This window comes from Martes martes (assembly GCF_963455335.1).
Source record: "Martes martes genome assembly, chromosome: 17".
NCBI lineage: Eukaryota > Metazoa > Chordata > Mammalia > Carnivora > Mustelidae > Martes > Martes martes.
In genome coordinates, this window is record NC_137905.1 from 18485256 (window position 1) to 18509965 (window position 24710).

A 24710-nucleotide genomic window follows, 5' to 3' on the forward strand; every position below is an offset into this window, starting at 1 on the left:
GGGCCGTGGCCCCTGACCTCAGGGACGGAAACTACTGTTGCCTGGCAACAGCAAGCCCGTGGGGTTGCAGCAGTAGGCGGCAAAACTGCTCCGGTGAGCTCCTTGCCCGAGTGTTTCGAGTAAGGGGTCGCGTACCGGGTAGGGAAGTGGGTTAGGAGCGGAGGCGGCAAGGGCTGGCGGGGTCGGGCTGCGCGGCGGGGACCGGGAATGGAGGGCAACGCCGGGGTCAGTGTCTGGGTCCAGGACCAGGGAGAAGGCACTGGGCTGAGGAAGGGGCCAGGGCCCGGAAATGCGCAGCCCAGCAGGCCTCGGTTCACCATTGCAGGGCAGCGACGGCGGCATGTGCGAGGGCCCGTCCCGCATCTCGGGGCCCATACCCCCAGACCCTACGGTCTGCCCTGACTACTACCGGCGGCCCGCCTCTGGTGAGTTGGGCATGGGGGAGGCGCGGCGGGAGGAGGCCCAATCCAGGTTCTGGCTCTGCTCCACTACTGAGCTCCGCACTCCGCCCCGTCTGGTCTGTCAGCCCAAGGACGCCTTGAGGGAAATGCGCTGAAGCTGGACCTGCTGACTTCGGACCTCGACTTGGACGCCACCCCTTTGCGCGGCCCCCGCATAGGTCCTGGAGCCAGAGAGATCCTGGAGCGAGGCCGGCGTGGCGTGGGGGGAGTGCTGCTGCAACTCAGGGGCATCTCCCTAGGCCCAGGGGCCTCTCCCAAGAGTAAGTTCGTGCAGAAGGGGCATTGAAGCGACTATGAGGTCAAACGCTGAGATCAAAAGCGTTGCTTCTCCTTCCCAGATCTGGGCTCAGGATTTGCCTCTCCGAGTGTCATTTTCTCCAACTATAAAAGGGGGGAGAAATGTATTACTTCCTCACAGGAGAGGACTGAATGAAATAGTTCCCAGGAACCCTAGCTCAGCTTAATGAATTCATGCATCAGCAAAACCTTGTGTGTGGAGTGCCTACTGTGGCCCGCTCTGTAGGTGCTAGAAAAACAAACAAGTGAAGAGATGGATATAATATACAAAATGATTCATGGTGTACTTCACAATAAAAATGTAGAGACTAATCAAGGACAGAAGAAGGGAAGGGAAGTCAGGAAGGGAATGTAGTGATGTGTGTACTGTCTTAGATGGTGAGGTCAGGGAGATCTTTCTGTAGGAGCGAGGGTGCAGGCTGATGTCTGAACTGGTGGGACCTGGATCTCCTGGGCTGTACGTAGGGTAGAGTCTGGCAACATCTTTTCCCCAGGGAAGGACCCTAAGGACCATGAGAAGGAGAACCTGAAGCGGATCAGGGAGATCCAGAGGCGCTTCCAGGAGCAGGAGCGCAGCCGGGAGCAGAGACAGCCCAGGCCCCTGAAGGCTCTGTGGCGCTCGCCCAAATATGACAAGGTGGAGTCCCGAGTCAAGGCTCAGCTACAGGTACCTAGCTTGGAGAGCCACAAGCATTGTTCATCCTGTTGGCTGACAGGCAGTTATGCTCAAATCTGAGTTACGGGGAGGGGTGAAAATCACAGGGGACTAGGGTACCAGGGGCTAAGAAATGGCTGATTCTGCTGCAGGGTCAGGCTGGGGGTTTCCTCAGAAGTGGCGATGACTGGGGGATCCTGAAGGGCAAGTAGGAATTAGGCAAGGAGAGAATGGAAGACAACATTCTACTGAGATGGAACCTTATAGATAGAAGTCCTAAGACTAGAGGGAGTGTGGGCAGTGGTATGCTGTGTACAGGGGGAAGAGCATGAGGCTAGGCTAAGAAGTCAGCCAGACCCACATCATAAAAGATCCCTTTATTTCTAAGGGTGTTGAGAAGGGCAGGGGTACAGTGGTGGGATTCTTTGGTAGACAGTAGTACCATTTCTCTATCCAGAGTCTTCAGAAGGAGGAACAGGATAGAGAGAAAAGACAGTAAGGTCATATGCAAATTTGTTGAAACTGAAGCATTTGTGGGACTCCTAGGAGGCTTGGAGTCTGCCAAGGAAACAGATGGAGAGTCAGGTCTGGATCTGAAGAGAGAGACCCAGGAGTTATTGAGGATTAGGCTGACGACAGTGAACCCAGGGAAGTGACCCTGGATTTGAGGGCTTGGAGGCCAGCTGTGAATGACCTTGGTGGGGACAGAGCCAGGAAGCTTGGCCAGGAAGGAGAGAAAAAGGGAATAGTTTAGCCAGAGTCAGAACTGAGGTTGAAGGAGGGGTGGTTTGTTGTTTTCCTAAAGATGTGAGACACCCACATACTTAAATGCTCATGGATAGAAGTGTTCCTTCAAAAGGGAAGAGGCCCATAGGGCTGGAGATAAATATCCTCACAGGCAGAAGGAACAGAAGCTCACTCATATGGGTGGCTTAAGACCGACTTCAGCCTGCCTGATTCCTGTGCTATGCCCTGCCCTCCAGGAGCCCAGCCCTGCCTCTGGAACAGAGCCTGCCCACTTCCTGCGGGCACACTCCCGCTGCGGCCCTGGGCTCCCACCACCCCGTGTCTCCAGTCCTCAGCTAACCCCACCCGGCCCCAGTGCTAAGGTGAGAGGATGTGTGGGAGCTGGGGGAGGGGGGCAGAGATCTTGAGGGGTCCAGGAGCACATCACAGTGCTGTCTGCCCCATCCTGCTTGCCATGTCCTGCAGGGGCCAGGCCTGGGTGTGGACTTCATTAGCCACAATGCCCGCACTGCCAAGAGGGCCCCCCGGAGGCATTCCCGCTCACTGCAGGTCCTGGCACAAGTGCTGGAGCAGCAGCGGCAAGCCCAGGAGCACTACAACACCACGCAGAAGGGCCATGTGCCTCATTAGTAGGTCCCACTGCCCAACACCCAGGGTGAGGGGCGCCTATGGAGGGTGGGAGAAGACCTCTGCCCCTGGGACCATCACCTCTGAGCCTGTGCATCTGCAGCTTGTTGGAACGCAGGGATCTGTGGCGGCGGGAGGCCGAGGCCCGCCAGCAGAGCCAGCCGGACCCTGCCATGCCCCCAGGCCACACTCGCATGCCTGAGAATCAGCGGCTAGAGACCCTGAGCAATCTGCTCCAGAGTGAGTTTATGGGCAAGGGATAAGGGGCAGTGGATGGGGAACCTAGTGGGGACCATGCACCCCTGTCCAGCACTCACTGTCCCTGGGCCCCCTGTAGGCCAGAGCCAGTTGCTACGTGAGCTGGTGCTGCTGCCTGCCGGGGCAGATTCACTCAGGGCCCAGGGCCACCGTGCGGAGCTGGACCGGAAGCTGGTGCAGGTAGAGGAAGCCATCAAGATCTTTTCCCGCCCCAAGGTCTTCGTGAAGATGGATGCCTGAGCCCTTTTGTGGGGGTAGTTGTGGGGGATCTGAGGATCGCCACACAGTTGCAAAGGCAGGATGAGGCCCCATCATGGACTGGAGTTTGAAGACAGGAGCAATGGGGTGGGCAGTATCCCCAAAGCACTCTTCCCAGCCACTGGTGAATGTAGAAGGACCAGCCCAGCCTCTTAACCCCTTTGTCCAAATTAAACCTTTTGTACACAGTGAGGTTTGTTTCCGTAAGAGCTTTTCTTACCCTAGAAATGCCAAGCCTGGTATCCCTCCTGCTGCTCAATTGCGGGAAGGTCTCTCTGTTATCCTTATCACTCCTGCTTCGTGTCCATGGCAGATGGAAAAACTGTGAGACCACGGAGGACATTAAGGCTGGGACACAGAAAGATGATGAATGCATTTGTAGAAAACCTTTAATGTTCCCCAGACTGAGAGGGTTCTGTGAGCAAGCTAGAAACCCCCACCGGGGAGGTCCCTGCCATGTCCCAGCAGCCTGGAGTGGCGAGGGGCTGCATCCTTGCCTGTCAGAGGCTAAAGCCACTACCATCTCCTCGCATGCTGCTCCCCCATCCAGAGCTGGCCTGCTCCTGATCATCCAGGGAGGGCAGAGAGCTGCGGGCACCAGGAAGTAGACGGCCCTGGCGCAGGTCCCAGCATGGAGGCCCCTGAGACAGCCCATTGGAACAGGGAGGCTGGCGGTTCTCAATGACCAGATCACTGCTGTCATCATCGCTATCAGCCTCAGTAGGCCCAGGCCCAGCAGAGCGAGGCCCTGTCAGACGTGCAGATGCCCCACGCACCACATTATTGCGCTGATTGGCTGGCTTGACAGTGACAATGAGGTTGTGGCTATTGGCGACCATCATGTCCGTCACTTGGTCCAAGGTCTTCCCAGCCACCTCAATACCATTGACCTCGAGGATCTCATCACTGACTGCCAGCAGCCCTGTACTCTCAGCCAGGCCCCCTCGTACCAGGCGGGAGATGAAGATGCCTGGAACCCGTTCCAGGCCCTGGGGAGCTACACGTACACTCATGCCATCTCGGATGTAGAAACCCAGGGGGCGGTCAGAGCCATGCTTGTGCAGGCGCACCCGTCGGTGGGTCTCAGGCAGTAGGTCCACATCTATGACTGAAGAAACCTGGCGGAAATCTTGGGGCAGGCTAATCAGCAGAGGTGGCCGGGTGCGCAGGGGTGCCACTGGCCGAAGTAGAAGCCCTTTCTTGCGCCGCTGCAGAGAGTTGGATGGGAAGACCAGGCCACTGGAGTCAGCTTCTGCTGCAGGAGGGGGGGTGGGTGCTGAGATCAGAGACCCTATTCTCCCACATGGGCCCTTTTCCCTCACGCCCAGGCCTGGGAAAGGGGGCACGGTAACTATTTCCCACTACCTGGAGGTCAGACCAAGGGCAGGAACTGCAGAGAATGAAGCCTGGACACCCTGGGCATGGGCTAACCCTTGTAGCCCTGCCCTGGCATTCTACCCCACAGAGGCTGCCCACTGTACCCCATTCTCCTCACCCCGCTTCTGTACTAGCAGGCGCAGCGGTGGGGGCCCAGTGGCCAGGGCCCGGTGCAGGCTGTCGTCGTTGGTGAGGGGCAGTAGGTCGCCGTGAGCATCTGTATAGCCAAGCAGCACGTCCAGGCCTGGGATCTGGTGCACTGCACGCAGCAACCGCGAAAACTCTTGGAAGCCACTCACCGAAGCGCGGGGCAGAGCGAAGCGTCGGAACTCAGCATCAAACTGGAGGCAGGGGGTGGGTGAAAGGAGGGGTCAGGACGGAGCCCGTGCGCTTTCCCACCACAGGTCCGAGGGTGTTAGAGGTCGGAAAAGGCTGTCGCTAAGGCTGCAGCCTTGCGCCCACACCTCAGCTCCAGTACAAGGGACGCTGTCCAAGGTCTTCTCCCCGCCCTCCAGGTAAGAAGGCCACAGAGGGACTTTAGATGCCGGCAGTGGAAAGAAGATGGATGGAGGAAGGCAAAAGGAAAAGGCCGGAGAATGGGACATGAATGATGGAGGCGAGAAAAAAGGTGGTGGGGACTAAAGCTAGGAAAGGGGAGAATAAGGGAATTGGAAGCGCCTAGGGCCGAGGCCGGAGCCGGGGCCAGAGGGGCCCTTACTTTGCTCTTCACCTCGACGATGTTGTCGGGACTGCGCGCCGGAGTCCTCTGCGGCCTGGCCATGGTGGGGCCGGGCGGGCCGGGGACGGTGCCCCAGGCGGCCCGCCGAGGCGCAGGTGCACAGCCCCGGCAGCCCGGCTCGTGCCGCCCCGCCCCTGACGGTAGCACTCGCCCCGCCCTCCATCCGGACCATGACGTCAAGGGGGCAGCGACAGAGAGTGGAACGCGGAGTCCACGTTTCCTAGGAAACGGAGATGGGGCGGAGGCGTCTTCGCGTGCTCTTACGTCATTACGCTACGGCGCGCGAGTCTCTGGAGTCTGGGGGAGGGGTTTGGCCAATCCAGGGGAGGGTGAAGGAAGTGATATTTATGATTGTTGTCTGTGTATTATTATTTCCATTAGCCTTATAACGTTAGATGACTGCACGTTTTAGAAGAGGAAAAAGCGATAAATATTTGCTGAGCTCCGCGGGTTCACAAGGTGTTGAAGTGTTTTTGAGCCAACTCACTTGACCACTCTTGACCCTAGCCTCAAGCCCCAGATCCCTCCCTCTCCATCCTTCCCGGTGGCACGGTAATCTCAACGAACGGCCCGAACGCAAGGCCGCTTCTCGGAGACACCAAGGTAAAACCAAGTAGGTGGGTACCCACTCTACCCAAGAGTTTGCGCGGAACAACACGGAACCGTGCGCACGCGCGGGCACGCTTATGGGCGGGGCCACGACCTTAGGTCCCGCCCAGCCACTGTGCGCTTCCTCTTCCGACGAGAGGCGGGGCCCCAACGTCCGCGGGAAACACGGGGTGGTGGTTTTCTGCTAGGGGCCGCTGCGGGAATGGCAGGCTTGGGGAATTTGGTCTTGCGGCCTTGGATTCGAGACCTGGTCCTGGGGTCAGATGCACTCTCAAGTCCGCAGGCGGGGCAGCTGCTCGAGGTGAGCCCTCCCCCCTTCTCAGGGCTCGGAGAAGGGCAAAGCCCGAGGGCGGTGGGCAGGGCCCGAGGGTGGTGGATTTGACGCCAGTCGACGCCGTCAGGTGCTACAGGAGGCCGAGGCTGCGGGCCCGTCCCACGCCTCTGACCCCTCTGACGTCGCAGCGGCGCTCCTTGTGTCTGACGGGACCCACAGTGTCCGGTGCCTAGTGACGCGGGAGGCCCTGAACGCCTCGGACTGGTGAGAGACGCGGCGCGGGGCCTGGGGAAATCCGAGTCTAGTGAGAGAACGCGAGGCCTCAGCCGGAGGTGCGCGGGGCCGCAAGCGGCAGGGCTGTGTTTGAGCGGGCTAAGGCCGTGATGGTCGTGCTTGTGGTAGGGAGGAGAAAGAGTTCGGCTTCCGAGGGGCAGAAGGCCGGCTGCTGCTGCTGCAGGATTGTGGGGTCCGCGTCCAAGTCGCCGAAGGTGGCGCGGTGAGTGATGAGGCTGGCTTGGGTGGGTTAATGAGCCTGACTCCGTGACAGCTCCTAACACCTGCCCCTGAACTCCTTCAGCCTGCAGAGTTCTACCTCCAGGTGGATCGCTTCAGCCTGCTGCCTGCAGAGCAGCGCCGGGAACGGGTGATTGGTTGGTAAGTGATGCCTCCACCCACCAGCTGTTCTCCCTAATCAGGCCTGACTGCCTTTGGTACAGGTCTTTTGAGTGGGAGGGCTTAGGCCCCTAGTAACAACATTGCCTACTACTCTCCCCCCGCTCCCCCAGCAACCAGGACCCGGATGTGCAGAAAAAGCTCTTTGACTGTCTGGAGTGAGTATGGAATTGGGCTCTTCACCCGAGTGTGACTGTGTCACGGGATGGTAGATCTGTGTAGACAGAACTCAGGATTGTTCCTCAGGCTTGTTTTCTCTGTTTCTATAGGGAGCACCTTTCAGAGTCCATCTCCCCCAATGCAGGTACTTACAGTGTTTGGCCAATGATCCTAATGCCCATAGAATGACATCCTCGGTCACTATCTTTTGCTTCCTTAGTAAGCTCTTCTCTCTGCCCACCCTTCCCTTCTTTAAGTTTTGGCTCATCCTCTCGTCCCCTGCCTTTAGGACTTTCACTGTCCCAACTTCTGGATGAAGTGCAAGAGGACCAGGAGCATCGGGGGGCGCTAGTGCATCTGGCTGAGAGCTGTCTGATGCTGGCAGGCCCTTGCACAGCACCCCCCCTCACTCGCTGGACCTCCTCCTGCCATAGGGCCACGGTCAGTCTGGGGCTTCCCTTGGGGAATGTCATGGTGAGGAGTTGAGCAAGGGCTGTGCTAAGAGTTTATGCCCAACAGGGAGAAGCTGTGTACACTGTTCTCAGCTCATGGCTGCACATCTCTGAGAATGACCAGCGAGTTCTGAGCTCTCTGGGCCCAGGTCAGAGAGCAACAGGTGTGGAGGACTGGAGAGGGGAAGAGGAGGGTACCTGGGGGCCCAGTACCCACACTGCTAATAAGCTCCCCCTGACCTTCAGGCCCTGAGCTGCCTCCACCAGACCCAGGGTTGCAGGACCTATCGCTGACCCTCATTTCTCCTTCCTCGCCTACTTCCTCAGGTAAGGGGGTGCTCAGGCCACAGCCATTCACTGCTATCACCCAGGTTCCCAGGCTGCTGCAAAAGGTTGCACACCCAGGTAGGGGATGAACATAGTCCCTATAGGCCTGCCTAAACTCGTGGGCTACTGAGCTGAGAGGGCTGTGCCCACAGTCAGTCCCCTCCTTCCCAGGAACTCCAGCTTTATCCAGCCACGTGCCCTCAGAGGAAAGCGGCGCCAGCATCAGTCTTCTGCCTTCCCTGTCCTTGGCTGCTTCAGACCTAGTGCAAAAGGGCAGCACCCAGGCTGTACCAGCCATCTGTTCAGCCCCTGGCCCCTTGCCCCCTGGCTCCCCACACCCTAGCCATGTTCCCAGTTCCCCACTCCTGAGCTGCACCCCAACTCTGTCACCCCTTGGCTATGTACCCAGTCCACATCAGGCCATTGTGACTAGGGCCCAGAAACCCAGCCTGGAATTCAAGGAGCAAGGGTTGCCCCCCAAGAACTGGCAGCACTCTCCAAGGACAAAAAGCCCCCCAGGAGCCCTGGAGTCCAGCCCTGTTTGGGTGAGCATACGTGGATAGTAGAATGGGGTAGGCCTTGAGTGGAGCTGGGAGTAGGGGTGGAGGGGTAGCCTTAGATGGGGTTAGGGGTCCTTATTGGCCCCTCTCCTGATACCACACCACCTTCAGGACCCTCCAAAGAGGCATCGTGATGGTTCTGCCTTCCAGTATGGGTATGAGCCACCCTGCACCTCCCTCTGTGCCCAGGTCCAAGCCATCAGGTGAGTGCCTAGGGCTGCCACTAGCCTTTCAGTCACCAGTCCCTGTCCCCATTGACCTACAGCCATGGTTCTCTTCCCAGGCTCCCTCCCCAGCTCGTGGCCTGGGCCTTGCACTTTCTGATGGAACCACCGCCAGATTCTCAGCTAACCCAGGTGTGAGGGATCATGGGGGAGGATATATGCACACAGATCCAGGCCTGGGATAGACAAATAGTGCTCCACGCTCTGCTCCTTTGAGTTTTTTAATAAAATAATCTCATGCGGCAGGAAAAGGAGAGGGTCAGGGGTTGGGGCCGCCGCCTCTTTGGTCTGTGGCTGGGGAGGGTGGGTTTGGCTCAGGGCTGGAGGGCTCTGTAGACTGTGGGGGCAGAGTTTGGGCTCCAAGGCCAGATCCTGCAAGGGAAGGAAAAAGGGAGAGGAGGGGGTCAAGACTGGACCAAACTGTCCTGCCCCCACTCCCAGCTGGCCCCAGCCTTCTCTTACCTAGGCTTGGAGATGAAGGTGCCTCAAGCTTTGGTCTCCGCTTGAGGACAGGGGAGCGCTGCAACCGCAGGGGCCGTTCTGAGAGACATAAAGACTTGGCAGGGGGAAGCCGTATTGCTAGGGACTTGCTGCCTGTTCCCATGCAGTCTCCATCACCTCTAGTGTGTGTGTTCCAGAGCTCACGCTGTTGGCTTCAGTGGCTCCCTCCTCCCCTGCCACACCCCCCAACCCCCCAGGGCAAAAGCTGCTCTTCTGTAGGTGGAGACAGGGCTAGGAGGCAGGGTTTGTCAGATCCTTGCTCCTGGCCTTCTGGCTCCTTGATTTCTCACACCCTTACGTCACTGGTAGCCCCCTCCAGGTAAAGACCAGAGCCACCAAGGGAGCCCTGGAGTCTACCCTCCCCCATCTCCTGCACTCAAGCACACAGGGAGATGTCCCCCCTCACCAGCAGGGGCCTGGAGCTGGTCCTCATGCACAGACACTGCTCGTCGCCCTGCTGAGAGAGGCCTCGGCCTCAGCTGGCCATCTAGGGGAGGCCAGGATATCAGGGTATGTTCTGGACAGCTACCCCCACCCCAGCCCTTGCCTCCCCCTTGTCAGGGTCCCCAGCCCCATATTGGAGTGGGGCCTAAGGTGCCAACTTACCTTCATTCCTAGGGCCCAAGCAAGGGTCCTCCGGGAGACCCAGGCTGTCTGGGGAGGGGCTGGCTCTTCTCGGGCTGGGGCTGGGACAAGGAGAGGGGGGCCCAGGACCGTCCTGTTGGCCCCAACCACGGCCCCTGAGCTCTGCATTCAGCTGCTGCCCCAGGGTCTTCCAGCTAGTAGACTCAAACCCTTGACCTCCTGGACTAGGTCTGCACGAGGGGTCTGCAGGGAGAATGGTATGAGCCTAACCGTAGTCTGACCCCCCCGCCCCGCCTACCCTTCCATGTTCCCCAACACAGACGGTGGCCCTTACTCACCAGCAGACACAGAGTGGGTGCGAGACTTGATCGAGATGGGAGGGGCCTCGGCGGAGCTGTCCATAATATCACCTGCAAGGTGGGGCTGGGGGTTCAGGCACCAGCCCTTGGGAATGAGGGGAAAGAAAACCTGGCCTCTTTGCCTTTTCCCCCAGGAGAGCCAGTGCCTTGAGACTATCTCTAAGGACAACTCCCTCACCAAAGCTGTACTCCCCAAGCAAAGGGTCCCACTTACCATCCGAGCCAGCCTTCTTGATCTCTCCATCCTTGCTCTGTAGGAAACAGGGAAGTCAGACTCAGTCCAGTCCTGCCCTCATTCTAGCAACTGTCAGTACGTGTCCACCAGGAGATGCCAGGATGGGTGAAGAGGAAGCTGATATAACCCATGGGTGGTGAGGAGAGGCTGGAAGTAGCTCCCAACAGAGGAAAACATTACGAGGCAGAGGCACTGAGCTGCACCGGGTACAGCACAGTGAGATGAAGGAAATGGCTGGGGCTGAGGCCTTAGGGCAGGGCTAGGAGGCAGGGCAATGTCCCGAAAGGATGTTCCTGGAGGATTTGCTATTTCATTTATTTACTTTTTAGATTTTATTTATCTATTTGACAGAGATCACAAGTAGAGAGGCAGGCAGAGAGAGAGGAGGAAGCAGGCTCCCTGCCCAGCAGAGAGCCCGATGTGGGGCTTGATCCCAGGACCCTGGGATCATGACCTGAGCCGAAGGCAGAGGCTTGAACCCACTGAGCTACCCAGGCACCCTGATTTGCTGTTTTAAATGCAGGTGACAAGGTCTGGGTTCTGTGCAATCTACAGAGAAAGGACCGTCCCAGCTCCAAGGAAGAGGTAGCAGTGGCCAGGGCAGAAGCCGTGAAGGAGGAAAGGCTGAAGCTGAGAACTATTTTGAGGAGGAGGGGGTGGACCTGATAGAGCTGTCATGAGTCTCCTTCTGGTCACATATGTCACCCACAGACTGCCACAAGACACATGTCACCTACCCCCTCACTTTGCACTTGTGTCCCTCCCAACTTACTTGCTTCCTCTTGCCTTCGGCACTCCCGCTGCCTCTGCTCACGCCAATCCTCTGGAGCATCACTTGTACCCGCTGTTCAAAGGATGGGGCCAGCTCTGTCTCCCCCCGCTCCAGGGGCCGTCGCTGAGGACAGAAGCCCAAATGGGGAGAGAGCCCACCACTTCAGTCCTAGCAGAGCCCTCACCCCTTGTCACGAGGCCTACCTTGTCAGGTCTAATACCCAGGGTTTCCTCCTCCTCCTCAGCAGGTAGGAGTATCATGGAATAGGCTTTGCTTTCCCGAGTGTAGCGAGGCCGGCTCCTACGGGCAGGGTCAGGGCTGCTGGTGCCCCCCTCAGCCCCACCAGGCTCCTCACCACGGCCAGGACGGGCTGGTGGCCGCAACAGGTCTCCAAGTGTAGCCTTCCGAGTGCGCGGAGCTGCCCCAGGGCTGGTCTCTAGATCAGGCCGTGGCCCCCGTGTTGAACGAGGCTTCTTGAAGGCAAAGAGGGTACCCAGCTTCTTTCGCAGTGTACGAGGAACAGGGGTAGCACCCCCCTCGTTGGCCGGGTCTTCTTCAGGGACCCAGCTGTGGGAACAGCCAGCAGTGAGTAGGAAGGCCCATGGAACATCCCACCCTCTCCCACCCCCTATAGCTGCCCCTCACTCACAGGCGATCCTGCTGGATCAGCCTTTTGGAGAAGAATTCCTCCACGCCCTCGTCCACGCGGGCACTGAGCCCATTCCCTTCCTGCGGCAGGGCTGGGGGCACCTGGGGGACACCATAGGGTCAGGGCTGAGCACAACCATGAATTCTTTCCACCCGTTGTCCAGCAGCCTGGCCTGGGCAACTCCCGGACTGGGGAGCTGGAGGCACCCTAAAGGGCTACTGACAGACATTCTTGCTGTCGACCTGGTGGGCAGAAATGCTGGTTTCATGTATCCCTTCACCAGTGGTTGCCCCTGGACACATACCCAGCCCACACCTTGTCCCATGGAGTATCCTACACACGGTGAACCAACAGGCGAGAACCCATTGGCCCCCTGGGTCACACATTCCCACTTGCCACCCCCTCTGCTCCAGACAGTTCCCTGCAGTACCCTCCACCCCCACCCCACCCGGCCTGCTGGCAGCTCGGCAGCGCCTGCTGCTGCGTCAGACCCTCTGGGGGGCCTCAAGCTGACTCTCTGCCTTCTGCCCCGTGCCCACTGCCCCCACCCGCACCCAGCACACACACATCTCCCCAGGTAAATATCCCCTGGACCTGCAGTTGATGCAGGACTGTCCCCACAGCCTGGGGCCCCGCATCTGTCAGTAACCCTGGGAGGAGGAGGATAAGATGGACACCCTCCCTCACAAATCCGTCCCTGCAGAGGGCCGACCCAGGATGCAGTCCTAAAACTGAGATGTACCCCCAGTGAAATCCACACACTCATGACCCTGCATGGCAACGGCCTGAGGAAACGTCAGAAATAAACCAAGGCACGGCAATACGACCAGGTGGTCTTGGGCCCCTAAAACCCACCTCCCTAGCTGCCATCACTCCTGAGAAGCGGAAAAGCCACCGTGACCCCCAATTCCACGAGCTCTAGAGTGGGGGAAGGGCGCTCACCTGGGGGCCCCCCGGTGGTGGCCGGTGGTGGTGCTGGCGCCGTGGCCGCGGCCGGGCCCGGGTCGGATGGCGCAGGGGCTGTCCAGCGGGTGGCAGGTCCATGCGAGGCAATAGGCCGGCCTGGGGTCCGGGAGTGGCGGGGCTCGGAGAGCCACGCGCAGAAGGCCCCGCCTGCGGCTCCGCATCTTCCCCCGGAGCCGCCAGCTCGGGCTCCGGTTCCTCAGCAGCACCTAAGGGGAAAGCACCAGAGAAGCACCGAGCAGCGAACCCGGGAGGTGGCGGTGGCAGCGGAGCTAGGGCAGCCGGGACCCGCCCAGGGCGCGGGGAGGGGCCCGGCTACACCGCCCGCCCCCCTGCCCCTCCCCCCCCCACCGCTGTCCGTGGTGCTGAGCGCGGCCCCGAGCAGCGCGGATCTGCGCGGCCGCCAAGCATGCGCATCCTGGGGGTAGAGAAAGGGGCGGGGGAGGCGAATGGAGACAGTGTCCGGATCCTGGTCTGCTCAGGTCCTGCTTCATGCTGACCGCAGCAGACCCCAACCTGCAAATTGCACGGAGGGCCTGGGCTGGCTTAATCAAGGGTGAGGGAGTTCCTAGCACAAGACTGAATGAATGTGTCCACGTGTCCAGGTTCCCAGATCTAATGGAGAACTTTCAGCCTGGCCTGGTTAACTCCCTTTCCCCACAGACCCGGACTTACTGTGAGTGGAGGGAACCAGGGGAAGACCTTGGCTGCACTCAGGCCATTTCTGTGGGGGATTTTCATCCTAGTGGGGAGGGCAGAAACTCAGCTTGGGACACAGGGGGCTGCCTCCCAGCCTTCCACACTTCATAACAAGATGGGAAGATCTAAGAGTTCTAGGGCCAGGGTTCCAGGACCACATACCTTCTGTTTCTCTTCATCCTCCTTTTCCATCACCTCCTCAGGGAAGAAAAGACCTTCCAGTTCCCTAGGCCCAAGGGGGCTGGGCTCACCTCCATCCAGTGCTGGTATGGCAAGAGGCATTGTCACTGTCGCCTGCTGAGCCAGACTCTCCACCTGCAATACCAGGCAGCCCAAAGATGGGCAGTTGGGCCTCAGCCATAGTCCCCTCAGTCCTAAAGAAACTCTGAAATACCCCTGGGCTCTATGACCCCAAATGACATTATAGAACCCCTGCAAGGCAATGGCCAGGTCACTCTGTGTATGTGTGTGTGTGTGTGTGTGCATGCACACGTGTGCATGCACGTGCACAATTCTCCCTCACCAGCCGATCCCGGGCTGCATTCAGCCCCTCCAGTGCCTGAGCCACAATGCTCTCTGCCAAGGTCCCCGTGACTGACAGCCGCATATCCCTAAGAGCAAGACAGAGCAAGGATTAATGGACTATCTGTGCCCAGTCCTATTCAATCCAGTCCAACCCCAGGCCCATCCAGTCTACCTGAGCCTAGTGAAGGCATCTTGTAGCAGGTGCTCTGGGAGCAGCTCTGGGAGGCCCCTTGAACCCACCAGGACCCCCTCTAGCTGCTCCCTCCACTTGGGTCCCTGCAGCATCTGTGGGCAGAGGCTCCTTGTTGTGTCCAGTGTGGCCTGAGTGAAGTCCTGGGCAAAGACCAGAGCATGGAGAGTGTGGTCTGAGGCTCCAAATCCCACAGAACACTGACGCAAGGGATATCACAGCCAAACCTATGAAATAGGGGTTAAGCCTGTATATGGACCTGGGGCTGGGGCAAGGGTAACATCTTACCTGAATATCCTTGCGGCAGACCTCACCCACTTGTCCTAGGAGGCCCTCTAGCTTCTGCCGCAGCTGCCACTGATGACTTGGGGAGCTCCCAGCCTCATAAAGAATTGGGAGAATCTGGAAGCCAAGCAAGAGAAGGAGTTGCAAGGTGACACTCGATTAAGAGGGAAAGGGTCCTTGCAGCAGCGGTGGGGAAGGGGTGCTCACACTGAGAGAGAAGTTGGCATTTTGGATGGCATCCTCCGCCTGGTGCACAGCAGCTTCGCCCTGAGGCCCAGCCCCACAGCCCAGTAGCTCCACATGTTCCTGCACTGACTGACACAGTTCATTCACTTCCTGGGGGATGGGGGGAGGTGCGCATCAAGAATCAGTGCCATCCTAGCTCCCTCCAGCCTCCCAGACTCTGACTGCTTCCTGCCCAAGGTCTCCAACGGGGTGGGTGAGGTCCTGAAGCCAGTACTATCAGGCCAGCCATTCAGGAACCCTATCTTTTGAAGGAGGGCATGAAGTGTCCCCTTTGGATCATTTTAGGGACTTTATATACACTTCCTAAGTGTCCAGAATAGGAGGAAAAAAGGACCTGTTAGTCTTTTCTATGTTTTAGAAGCTCAGTCTGCTCACTAGCCACGTAGAGGACAGACTGAGGGGGGCAGAAATGGAGTGAGGAGCCATGGACTAAGGACCAGGGAAGCAACAGATATTTGGGGTGGGAGCGAGGAGCAGTGTGTTTGAGAGTTAGCCAAGATAGGACCAAGTCGGTCTGTGGGGGTTCTAGTGTGGCCGGGAGAGACCTGGCCAAACTTCCGGCCACAACACTTGGTGTGTGTGAGCACCAGTGGGAATGAGCTCTAGGGTAGAGAGAAGAGTTTGTGGGAGGTGATGAGGCCACATGAAGGTGTACAGAATGTGGAGGATGTGTGGGTCAAGATGCCTCAGCTTTAAAGCCTGAGAAAGTGGGATTTGGGAATGGATAGGTGGGAACATCTCACAAAGACGGGAGTGGAGGGAGATGAGGCCAGAAAAAGCGTTGCTGGGTTCAGCTCCAGCAGAAGTCATTGCAGAGGAGAGTCCTATGAAAGGGAAGTCACAGATGGGGCTACAAGCATCTGGGGGTTGGGGGAAATTGAGGATTTTTAAATACCTCCCATCTTGAACAGGACAGTCTATTTAAAGATTTTATTTATTTATTTGACAGATCACAAGTAGGCAGAGAGGTAAGCAGAGAGAGAAGGGAGGAAGCAGGCTCCCTGTTGAGCAGAGAGCCCGATGTGGGGCTCGATCCCAGGACGCTGGGATCATGACCTGAGCTGAAGGCAGCGGCTTTAACCCACTGAACCACCCAAGCGCCCAGGACAGTCTATTTAAATGCCTTAAAAAGGCATCCACGGGGGCGCCTGGGTGGCTCAGTGGGTTAAGCCTCTGCCTTCGGCTCAGGTCATGATCTCAGCGTCCTGGGATCGAGCCCCACATCGGGCTCTCTGCTCAGCAGGGAGCCTGCTTCCCTCCTCTCTCTGCCTGCCTGTCTGCCTACTTGTGCTTTCTCTCTCTGTCAAATAAATAAATAAAATCTTTAAAAAAAATAAATTAAAAAAAAAAGGCATCCAGGGATGTTATTTGGGGGAGCTACCAAGAAGAGGGACTTGTCCTGGAGAGCAAATGCAGGCACTCTAGCCCCAAGAAAGTCAGAGGCTCAAACTCATAGAGGATTCCAGGCACCACAGTTCTTCCCATCCCCTATCTTCTGTACCTACTCAAGGTACAGAGGGAGGGGACACTAACCTGCTCTGAGGGGTCTGAGACCAGACCCGGTGGCTGCGGACGGGAGGTGCGGTCAGAAGAGGCATGGTCCGCACGGTTATTCCTCAAAAGACAGGCTTGGATCTGCGCATAAGGGATATAGAGAAGTGGTAGGAGGCGGGGCCACGGCACAGAGAAGGGCCGGCCGGGGAGGAGTGAGGAACCCAACCTGATGCACTGCACGTGCGGTCAGCTCCGGGCGGCTGCGATGTGCCTGGGCCACGTCGTTCAACGGCAGAGGCATGGCCTTTAGGCTGCGGTTCTGCTCCAGGGCCTCTGCCACGTCCATCAGGCCCAGAGCAGACGTGTGGTTTCGGTCCCAGACAACCGACCTGGGCCAGGCCGGACTTCAATCAAGGGCGGAGCTCCACAAGGCTCCACCCAACCCCGCTGGCTTGTCCATTCACCTCGCGCCCCAGTCCCCAGCATTTGCCCCTCCACATTCGGCCCGCCCCTTAGTCCAGTAAGCACCCCCCCCGCCACGCCCTCCTCCCCCTCTGACATCGCCCACCGGAGCCTTGTGTTGACCCGAAGTGCCTTGGCCAGCATTTTGGCGCCAGTGTCCCCCATGGCGTTGCCGCTGATATCCAGCGCCATCAGGTTAGGATTGGTACCCAGGGCCCGAAGCAGGACGCTGGAAGCCAGCTTCAGCCGTGACTCAGCCACGGACAGAGACTGCAGGGGCTGGGGAAGGGGGGTGGAAAGCGAGATTTGGGTTTGGAATGGGCGGTCAGCAAGGAGAGCAAGTTCCAGGGTCTGATAGGGCAGGAATCTCAGGGGCCCGTCCATTGCCGAAGGCTCCCTCATGGTCCCAAGAACTCACACAGTCGTCATCTTGCACGAGCTGGACAATCCGGTGCAGGACGTCGTCCAGGGTCTCCCTGTGGGGCAGGGGCCGCGGTTTGGAAGGACCTGGGTAGGTGGCGGGTGGTGGGGTGCTGTCTGAGAGGTCCGGGAGGGAGTGGGATAGGGGCTCACTTGCACCGGACGTTGAAGTTCCTTCCAAGTGCCACATGTCTTAGGGACCGACTTCTCCCGATGGCCAGCACCAGAGTCACCATGTCTGAGCCGAAACCTAGGGGTGGCTCCGGTCACGCATCAGGAGAGGCTGAAAGGGTGGGCATGGGGTGGGAGCTGGGTGGGCAGTGGGGGGAGGGTGGGTTTCGGGGGCAGCCTCACCATTATCCGCCAGATCCAGGGAGCTCACTGCGCCAGCATCACACACTAAGTCTTGTATCACCTGAGCGCCCGCGGAGCGCAGCTGAGGGTGGAAGGTGAGGCACGTTCAGACCAATGGGCTGCAGGTGCGGAGACTTAGGCGCCCGATGGCCGGCGCTTGCGCCTCGCAGCCCGGTTCGGCGCGTGGGCCCATTGCCGGCTCACGTCTCGAACCGGGCGCTCACCTCACAAGCGCTGAGGTCCAGGTGCAGGTCGCCCGTGTGCGTGTTGAGCGCGAGGCCTTCCAAAAGGGCCCTGGGAGGGGATGTCACAGGGAGTGGCGGGAGCTGGGAAAGGGGGCCCCAGGGCGCGAACGAATACCAAGACCGAAGGGCCAAGACGCCGGCAGGTCGTGGGGGCGTTAGGAGCGAGGTGAAGCTCTGGGGGGCCCGGCCTGGGTGGTGGCCGCACACGTACCCGTGGGGGGCGTAGCCGTGAGCAGCGACACTGACCTGAGCGCGTCGGGCGGCAGCTTGCAGCCGGCCAGGCCCAGGTGCCGAAGCGTCCCCGCGCGGCTGAGAAACAGTTGCAGCGCGGCGGGCGCAGCGCGGGACTTCCTGGGGTGGGCGAGCGGGAGGAGTGGGCTTCCGGGCGCAGGAGGGCGGCTCCCGGCAGTCTCCCCCCGGCCCGGACCCGCCCCCCTTACGTGCGGGAGAAGACGTTCCTCGAGGCGTCCAGGTGGCTGAGGCTGGTGCAGCAGCCGCGAGCCAGCGCTGCGAAGAGCTGCGGGAGGAGGGTGTGGGCTACACCGACGGAGGACCGAGACCCGCCCCCCCCCCCAAACTCCGGTCTACCCTCAGGCCTCGGGCCCAGCCACCGGCCCTACAGATCATCCCCCCACGGACCACCCTCTCACAGTGTCCAGGGCGGTGTCGGTGCCCGCAAGATTCAGGAACGTCAGAACATTAGGACGGCTCAGGAAACTATAGAGGCCCTGATGGGAGGATGGCGGTGGCAGGAAGTCAGGGATCACATCACCAAGAGCTCCCTGACATCCCACTGCCCCCAGTCATTGCCTCTAAAGACAACCACTTACCCCACTGTCCTCCGAGGCCCCCAGCGCCCCAGGGTTCCCGGAAAGGTCCAGGTGGGTCAGGGCAGTGTCAAAGGCCACATTGGAAGCCAGTGCCCGGCCCAGAGACCTCATTCCTGGTGGCGGAGGAGGGAGTGGCTCACCAATCAGGGAGATCCACCCCCATCCCGCCCCCTGCCTACCCCACCTACCTCGAGGAGTTAACCCGGTCTGGGCTAGGCTGAGTCTCCTAAGGGCTCCAGGTCGATGCTCTAGGTGTCTGCTGAGAGCAGTCATGCCTAGGGATTGGGGGTGGCTGTGTGGCTGTCACCTCCTCTAGCACCCACTCCCTGGGGTTCCCTAGGTTCAACCGTACCTCGGTCATCCAGCAGGTTCCCCGTGAGGCTAAGCTCCCGGAGGGCAGAGCTTGAGTGCCCTGCCAGTGCCTGGGCCAGTCGCCGGACAAAGTCTCTGGGGACCAGACCCCAGGCGTGAAACTCTGACCCTGGATTCCCATCTCCTCCCCGGCCACAAGCCTCCCCATCCCAAGCTCCCAGACTCCTGACCCCAAGCCCTACCCTGTACCCCTTACCCCCTCAGGCCACAGTTCTCTAGCACTAGCTCCTCCAGGTGGGACGACTGACTCATCATGTGCAGAATCTGCTCTGAGACCTCAAGGCTCTGAGAACCAGAGTGGGGGCTCAGTGAGCTGAGCTGCACCCTGAGCCACGCACCCTGGGACCCTCCCCTCCCCTATATTCTCACCAGCTTCATGTCCACACAGGAGAGGCACTGGAACCACAGGTTGTAGGACAGGGCGGCCACACTCAAGGCCAGGTCCCTGGGTGGGAGAAGGGGCAGGGGCAGAATTCAGGGCCCTCCAGCCAGATTCTCGGCCCAACATCCCCCTCCATGGAGAGGCTGCAGCTCCAGCTCGGGAATGTGGGTCATGGGATCTTCCTCCCTTCCCACCCCTGGCAGGCCACAGACCGACTGCCCAGATGGTTGAAGTCACACAGGCTGAAGTTGCGGCAGCCCTGGCGATGGTAGATGGTGTCCACATCCTGGATGGGAAGATGATGTCTCCCACTGGCTTGGGGTCAAAGGGGAAGGGACCCTATGCACAGGGGGATCAGATGCCTCCAGAGCCCCCCAAGGAGGGCCCTACTCTCACCCACTGAATCTCCTCTCGGAAAGGGAAGCCATTGTAGTCACACAGAGCCTCATATGTCTCCAAGAAGCCACCTGGGGGAGATGCCAGGGGTATAATGGGGTGAGGAGGAGGAAGATCAGAGCCGAGCCGGGTGATGGCTGTACTTGGAGTGACTATTCCGTTTCAGAGATTTCCAATTCAGGGGTCTGGGGCTGCAGGATGGGGGTAGGCTGGAAGCCCTGGGTGGCCTTTTCTTGGCCCTTACCACAGGGGCTGCTGGCCACCATGTCCTCAGAGGGGCTCCTTCTCTCCAGCCGAGCCAGCATGGAGGGGGATGTAGGCCTCCGGAAGAGCTTCCTGGGGTGGGGGGAGAAAGGAGAAGGGGACAAGCGACCTGCAACCCCTGGGATGGGAGGCAACCCACTTGTGTCATCCCCAGCACACCCCTGCTGCCCTCCTTTTCTGCTGGTCCCTTGTAGTCGCTGGGCCTCACCCAAGGCTGGAGCGAGGGAAGACCTTCTTGATGGCGGCGGCGATGTGCTGGGCCAGCTGTTCCAGAGCGGCCACACCCGGAAGCTCCAGGACCAGCTCAGGCAGGGACTCTAGCTCAAAAGTCACCTGGTGGGGGGGAGGGCAGCTGGGTTGCGCTCTCTGTGTGGGTGCTGGGGAGGCGAAAACCAGGCTGCAGGCCACGGGGGTGGGGTACTAGCTGTCTCACTTGAGGGGGCGTCTCCTGCAGCGCCATGGCCTGGACCTCCAGGTAGCTGAATGTGCAGTCCACCTGTGGAGAGCTAGAATCAGCGGGAACCAAGGCCCTAGCCCCACGCTCCTGGGATCCCAGTCCTCTGCACAGCTGGGAGCTCTGAGCCAGCCCCACCCGCTATGGAGCCCAGTGCTGTGGGAAGGGCAGAGCCCACAGGACAACAGACAGCTTGGCCGGCACAACCCTCACCAAGGAAGCTGCTGGAGGGCAAGGTGAGGGTGGCAGTCAGTCCCTGGCACTCACCCTCAGGGGGAGGCAGGTGTGGAGCAGGTAGGCTCTCCAGCGTAGCAATGCCTGTGGGGAGAGAGTGTCTGATGCCCAGGACAGGCCAAGAGGCTCTTTTAGCCTGGGCCCCAGTGGTCCTCCCGGGCTCGGCCCCTTGCCATACCAGGACATGACCTTGCTCAGCACCCTCCCGCTCTGGTAGCCAGGTTTTCAGCAGCAGCTCGGCCTCCTTGGGCCACAGGAACCTGGTGATCTCGCCTGTGGAATGGCAGCCCGCTGGGTGATTGGGTCCTCCCAAGGAGGCCAACGCATGCCCATGGTCTGCACCAGGCCTGTGGCCTGGGCTCGTCTATGGGCCAGCAAGGAAGGAGTGGAGTGGATGTGGGGGCGCAAAGCTCTTCGGAGATGCAGACAACGCTGCCTGCAGCTGCCCCCGACGCTGGGTGTGCTCTGGCTTTGTAGCCAAGTAGGCGGGAAGGGCCCGCACTTACCTCTCAGCTCACACGATATGCCGTCGGGGGTCTGGGCCATGGGGCCAGGCCGGGCCGCCGGGAGGCCCAAGGAGCTCCGACGAGAAACAGTTGCGGGCGGGCGGGCGCGCACACAGGAAGCCTGGGGGCCCTGGCCCGCACTGCAGCCACCTGCTCCTCCTGCAGCGGAAGGTACGCGCTGCTTCCTGCCAGGCCGCCTCCAGACCGGCTCCTCCCCGCCCCTGCCTCCGCGGGCCAGGAGACGTAGAAGGGGGGCAGAGTCCCAGCTGTCCGCACCACCCCCCACCCCCGTCGCGCAGGAGCTACTCTGGCAGGGCAGACACGGGGTAGGAGTTGGACGCCTGCGGCAGGCGCCTCATGCGGTTCCTAGCCCCCTACTTCCACCCCGCACCGCAGTCCCTGCCGGGAGCACCAGGGGGCGCTGCCCGCTCGGGGATCCCTGAGACCCACCCGCGTTCGTCCACTCCAAAACCCAGCTGGGGAAGTGGACTGGGGGCCGGGAGGGGCGTCTATTCAGCAACGAGCATCGGTTATCTCCTAGAATTGCTCCCAACACCGGGGACCTAACCTGAAGGACCTAATCTGATTCTGATGCTCCTATCCTGGAGCCTGTGACCCCCTTGGAAATCCACCTTTTTTTTTAGTTATTTCTGCGGGGGACTCGGAACTCACGCCCCAGAGATCAAGAGTCGCATGCTCTACCAACTGAGCCAGCCAGGCGTCCCGGAAACGGCAGAAAAAAAATGCCAGAAAAAATGCCAGATGGGCTCAGGCGCCCTTTTCTGCAGCACACGGTCCTCAGCTTTTATCAGGTTCAGGCTGGTTGCAGGCTGGAAGTTGGGAAGTACCCTCAGGAGGCAGCCTTGGGCTAAATGCCTAAACCCCAAGGGTTTCAGGGAGGGGTGAGCAAAGGCCAGGTACATGGGGGTTAGCTTCCCTCCAGACCTCACCTCTGCTGGCTGGGAGGGATCAGGAGGTCATGTGGTGGGGTCCTGCTAACCAGAAGCATGCTGCCCTAGAAAAGACCAGGGACCTAGAATACGGAGGGTTCATAGGAGAAGAAATATTTCTTTTTCTTCCACTACAATCCAATGAAACTGCACTTACTAGGAACAGCGCACTGCCCTGCCCACAGCTCAGCTGGGCAGAGGTAGAATAACCTTGAGAGTAGATGAGATGGTGAGCAGGGTCCCTTGGCTTCCTTCCCACCCAGCCGCCCCTCCCCACCTCAAGGCTTGGAGAGAAGGGGGAACATCCTCCAGTCAGGTGATCAGTCAGCTGGGGACTGGCTAGGGTGGATGGGAGGCCTCCACTAGAGAAGGTATTTTTGCAAACAGAGGCACCAGTCCTCCTCTGATGTCTCCCAGCTTGGAAGAAGAGTTTGGGTTAAGATTTAGGACTCCTTCTAAGAGCACATAGCACCCACAAGCTGCTTAGGATGAGAACTCCGTAGGTCTCTTGCACTCTCAGCAGACCGGTGGAGAAGGCTGGTTCTAAGGGCCGACTGCCCGAATGGAGGCCTGACTCCACCTCTTGCCAGGTGGTCCACACTCAAGAAATTACTTCTTTGGGCTTCCAGTTCCCGTTTCGTAAGCTGGAGCTATTAACTTACCTCTAAGTGTTGCTGTAAGCATATGAAATGCTGTTTAAGTGCTCACAGCAGCGCCTGGCACTCTGGGAGTACTCACACCCACCACGTCTGCCACGGCAACCCCCGGGCCCCACAGCCAACCACGAGAAAATCCACCAGGCCAGGGGTTTCCTGTTGAGAATGATTTGGAGGAGAAATACAAGAGGCAAGCACCGCCAGGGGACACTGTCTCGAGGCGAGCAAGACACAGGTGGCACCTGCCCTGTCTGATGAGAGCCGTGGGGATGGGCACGGGCTGCTGAGAGCAAACCCCAGTCGGCAGGGAAACCGGGGCAGGGCTCCCGGGCTCCTCACGGAACTGCTGCTGCCCAGGGCGGCGGTGACCAGACTACCACAAGTCTGTCAGAGCCCAAGTGAACACATGGGACCCAGCTCCTACCATGCTGGGTGACTCAGTGCGAGGGGGAGAGGCCTTCAGCTCGTCTGTGTTCTAGACGGCATGACACTCCGTGGGCGCTCAGGAAATGCTCAAAGCGCCTCCGGAGGCCTAAGCCCCGCCTGCCGCAGCTGCGTGGGAGGAGGGCCGAGCAGGGGCCGGACTGCGCCTCCCGGGGCCACAAGGCTCCCTCAGATGTTTTCGAAGACTACATCCAGACCACAGGCCAGAGAAGGGCTGCGCGGCAGCGAGGGGGGGTGGGGGTGGAGGGTGGGGTGCGAGTCCAGGTGTGTTAAGGAAGAATTTGACTCCAGTACCTGCTGTGCTGTAACAGTGGGGAAGGGCAGACAGGTCAGGCAAGCACCCCATCCAAAGTTCTCTGGTGTGGAGTGAGCAGTGGCTTCTGTACTTTAACGCTTATATATGTATAACCTATATTTTAGATAGGTTTTATATATAATGGAGTCACACAGGGTGCATCATGGGCTATGCAATGGGGGATCCCTCCTAAGTTTCTACTCCATCAGAATGGGACTTTCCTTGCCCCTCTCCATCCAAAACCGATCTACTTTTAAATTTTCAAATAAGTTGCATATATACAATGAGATAAAAAGCTATGCTTTAGATAGAGATCACACTGTTCTGCAGAGATCGTAAAACACCAAAAATTTTATTAAATTATATGGCCACTGCACTGATAGGGGTACTGTGGCCCCCACAGGGGCTGGCCCATGCCTGAGACAAAGACCCCAGACAGCCTCGGACCCACTAACACTGGGTCCAAGGAGCTGACCGCCAGGTTCGGAGTCTTGAGGCCTCAGACCCATTTTCCTGGGAGAAGGGACTATGTGGAAAGTACAAACAGCCAAAGGTCACACACACCTTACCTTTTGTTACTTCTCACTGAAAACCACTAATTCAGAATTCTGGTTAAAAAGCCCTAGAGTTAGTGGCTGAAGCTTTTACCCAAAATGGGTCTGCCAAAGCTATCTGCCCAGAAATGGCCAGCAGCAAGATGTTTCACAAATGCATCAACCTCCCATTCCAATTCCCTTTCCATCGTGCCTCCCACTGTGCTTGCTCACAAGCTATGCTATCTAGGAACCTCCCTGCAGCCTGGTGACTGTCTCCCCTCCCAAACGACCTTCTCTAGGGCAAACTGGGCCCAGCTTCTATTGTGCTGCACCTGGCAGAACTCAAGGTACTGATCTCAGCCCTCACTGAGCTGAGATCCAGAGGACAGAACTTCCCAGAGCGCCCTTCTTCTCTAACCTCTGTGGTCACCCCTCTGCCACAGGGACCCATTCCTATGGTGGATCATGGAGGCTTGGTGCCTTTCCACCCATACCTTGCTACGCACACACACCTCTGGGGAGTTAAAAACCTGCGGCAGGATTCACTCACTAATACCACTTGCCAAGATCATCTTGGAAATGCCGGAGAGGAAGTGGCCGTCCTGGGAACAGAGTTCGCCTCTGAACGGCGACCAGGCAAGCACCACCTGAGGCCACGCATGTGGACCTGCAGGGCCCTCAGCAGGCAGAGATCACACGTGACGAAGTGTC

The 24710-nt window shown here is 59.2% G+C and overlaps 4 protein-coding genes across 8 annotated transcripts; 2 read left to right on the plus strand and 2 right to left on the minus strand.

Moving 5' to 3' along the window:
- The first annotated feature begins 20 nt into the window (after positions 1–20).
- Positions 21–3494, plus strand: ENKD1 (enkurin domain containing 1). Of its 2 annotated transcripts, none has more exons than XM_080828433.1 (8): positions 21–93; positions 326–425; positions 527–721; positions 1253–1425; positions 2397–2522; positions 2626–2789; positions 2891–3027; positions 3125–3494. In XM_080828433.1, the coding sequence occupies exons 2-8, from the start codon at positions 341–343 to the stop codon at positions 3283–3285; spliced, it is 1041 nt and encodes a 346-aa protein (XP_080684559.1). In that variant the 5' UTR covers positions 21–93; positions 326–340; the 3' UTR covers positions 3286–3494. The 2 variants fall into 2 exon arrangements, with proteins under 2 accessions (XP_080684559.1, XP_080684560.1); XM_080828434.1 differs by having other exon boundaries at positions 27–119.
- A 177-nt stretch (positions 3495–3671) lies between these two features.
- Positions 3672–5674, minus strand: PARD6A (par-6 family cell polarity regulator alpha). 2 transcript variants are annotated; one of them, XM_080828435.1, is made up of 3 exons: positions 5399–5674; positions 4799–5021; positions 3672–4558 (listed from the first exon to the last, which is right to left on the minus strand). In XM_080828435.1, exons 1-3 carry the CDS (start codon positions 5459–5461, stop codon positions 3804–3806), a joined length of 1041 nt encoding a protein of 346 aa, XP_080684561.1. In that variant the 5' UTR covers positions 5462–5674; the 3' UTR covers positions 3672–3803. The 2 variants fall into 2 exon arrangements, with proteins under 2 accessions (XP_080684561.1, XP_080684562.1); XM_080828436.1 differs by having other exon boundaries at positions 3672–4555; positions 5399–5549.
- Positions 5675–6165: 491 nt separating this feature from the next.
- ACD (ACD shelterin complex subunit and telomerase recruitment factor) lies at positions 6166–8947 on the plus strand. Of its 3 annotated transcripts, none has more exons than XM_080828212.1 (12): positions 6166–6329; positions 6430–6566; positions 6705–6798; positions 6880–6956; positions 7088–7132; positions 7244–7278; positions 7423–7574; positions 7653–7749; positions 7913–7990; positions 8084–8457; positions 8584–8675; positions 8756–8947. In XM_080828212.1, exons 1-12 carry the CDS (start codon positions 6231–6233, stop codon positions 8832–8834), a joined length of 1359 nt encoding a protein of 452 aa, XP_080684338.1. In that variant the 5' UTR covers positions 6166–6230; the 3' UTR covers positions 8835–8947. The 3 variants fall into 3 exon arrangements, with proteins under 3 accessions (XP_080684338.1, XP_080684337.1, XP_080684339.1); XM_080828211.1 differs by lacking the exon at positions 7913–7990 and adding an exon at positions 7832–7912 and having other exon boundaries at positions 6169–6329; XM_080828213.1 differs by lacking the exon at positions 7913–7990 and adding an exon at positions 7832–7912 and having other exon boundaries at positions 6169–6329; positions 7653–7734.
- CARMIL2 (capping protein regulator and myosin 1 linker 2) lies at positions 8901–21158 on the minus strand (the record flags this gene model as incomplete). Its single annotated transcript, XM_080828515.1, is given in 40 exon segments — positions 8901–9068; positions 9159–9236; positions 9604–9684; positions 9804–10025; positions 10121–10192; positions 10356–10392; positions 11149–11271; positions 11352–11715; positions 11798–11898; positions 12740–12969; positions 13436–13502; positions 13622–13774; positions 13983–14070; positions 14157–14317; positions 14463–14576; positions 14667–14795; positions 16239–16340; positions 16426–16588; positions 16768–16940; positions 17080–17137; positions 17235–17331; positions 17436–17517; positions 17660–17729; positions 17927–18031; positions 18121–18197; positions 18331–18408; positions 18511–18623; positions 18699–18785; positions 18863–18957; positions 19079–19167; positions 19252–19327; positions 19477–19571; positions 19573–19638; positions 19640–19731; positions 19905–19996; positions 20133–20257; positions 20358–20420; positions 20646–20696; positions 20791–20885; positions 21119–21158. Coding segments are annotated over 40 exon segments (4317 nt in total). The 3' UTR covers positions 8901–8955.
- Positions 21159–24710: the final 3552 nt, after the last annotated feature.

Bases quoted from the DNA above. Each gene is read 5' to 3' on its own strand.
- ENKD1 (XM_080828433.1), top strand. From the start codon at position 341: ATGTGCGAGGGCCCGTCCCGCATCTCGGGGCCCATACCCCCAGACCCT. The intron at 1,426-2,396 runs GTACCTAGCTTG...CCTGCCCTCCAG, and splicing joins GAGTCAAGGCTCAGCTACAG to GAGCCCAGCCCTGCCTCTGG. The intron at 2,790-2,890 runs GTAGGTCCCACT...GTGCATCTGCAG, and splicing joins AAGGGCCATGTGCCTCATTA to CTTGTTGGAACGCAGGGATC.
- PARD6A (XM_080828435.1), bottom strand. From the start codon at position 5,461: ATGGCCAGGCCGCAGAGGACTCCGGCGCGCAGTCCCGACAACATCGTC. The intron at 5,022-5,398 runs GTAAGGGCCCCT...CCCTGCCTCCAG, and splicing joins TCGTCGAGGTGAAGAGCAAA to TTTGATGCTGAGTTCCGACG. The intron at 4,559-4,798 runs GTGAGGAGAATG...CCCCTCCTGCAG, and splicing joins CCTGCTAGTACAGAAGCGGG to CAGAAGCTGACTCCAGTGGC.
- ACD (XM_080828211.1), top strand. From the start codon at position 6,231: ATGGCAGGCTTGGGGAATTTGGTCTTGCGGCCTTGGATTCGAGACCTG. The intron at 7,133-7,243 runs GTGAGTATGGAA...CTGTTTCTATAG, and splicing joins AAGCTCTTTGACTGTCTGGA to GGAGCACCTTTCAGAGTCCA. The intron at 7,913-8,083 runs GTAAGGGGGTGC...CCTCCTTCCCAG, and splicing joins TTCCTCGCCTACTTCCTCAG to GAACTCCAGCTTTATCCAGC.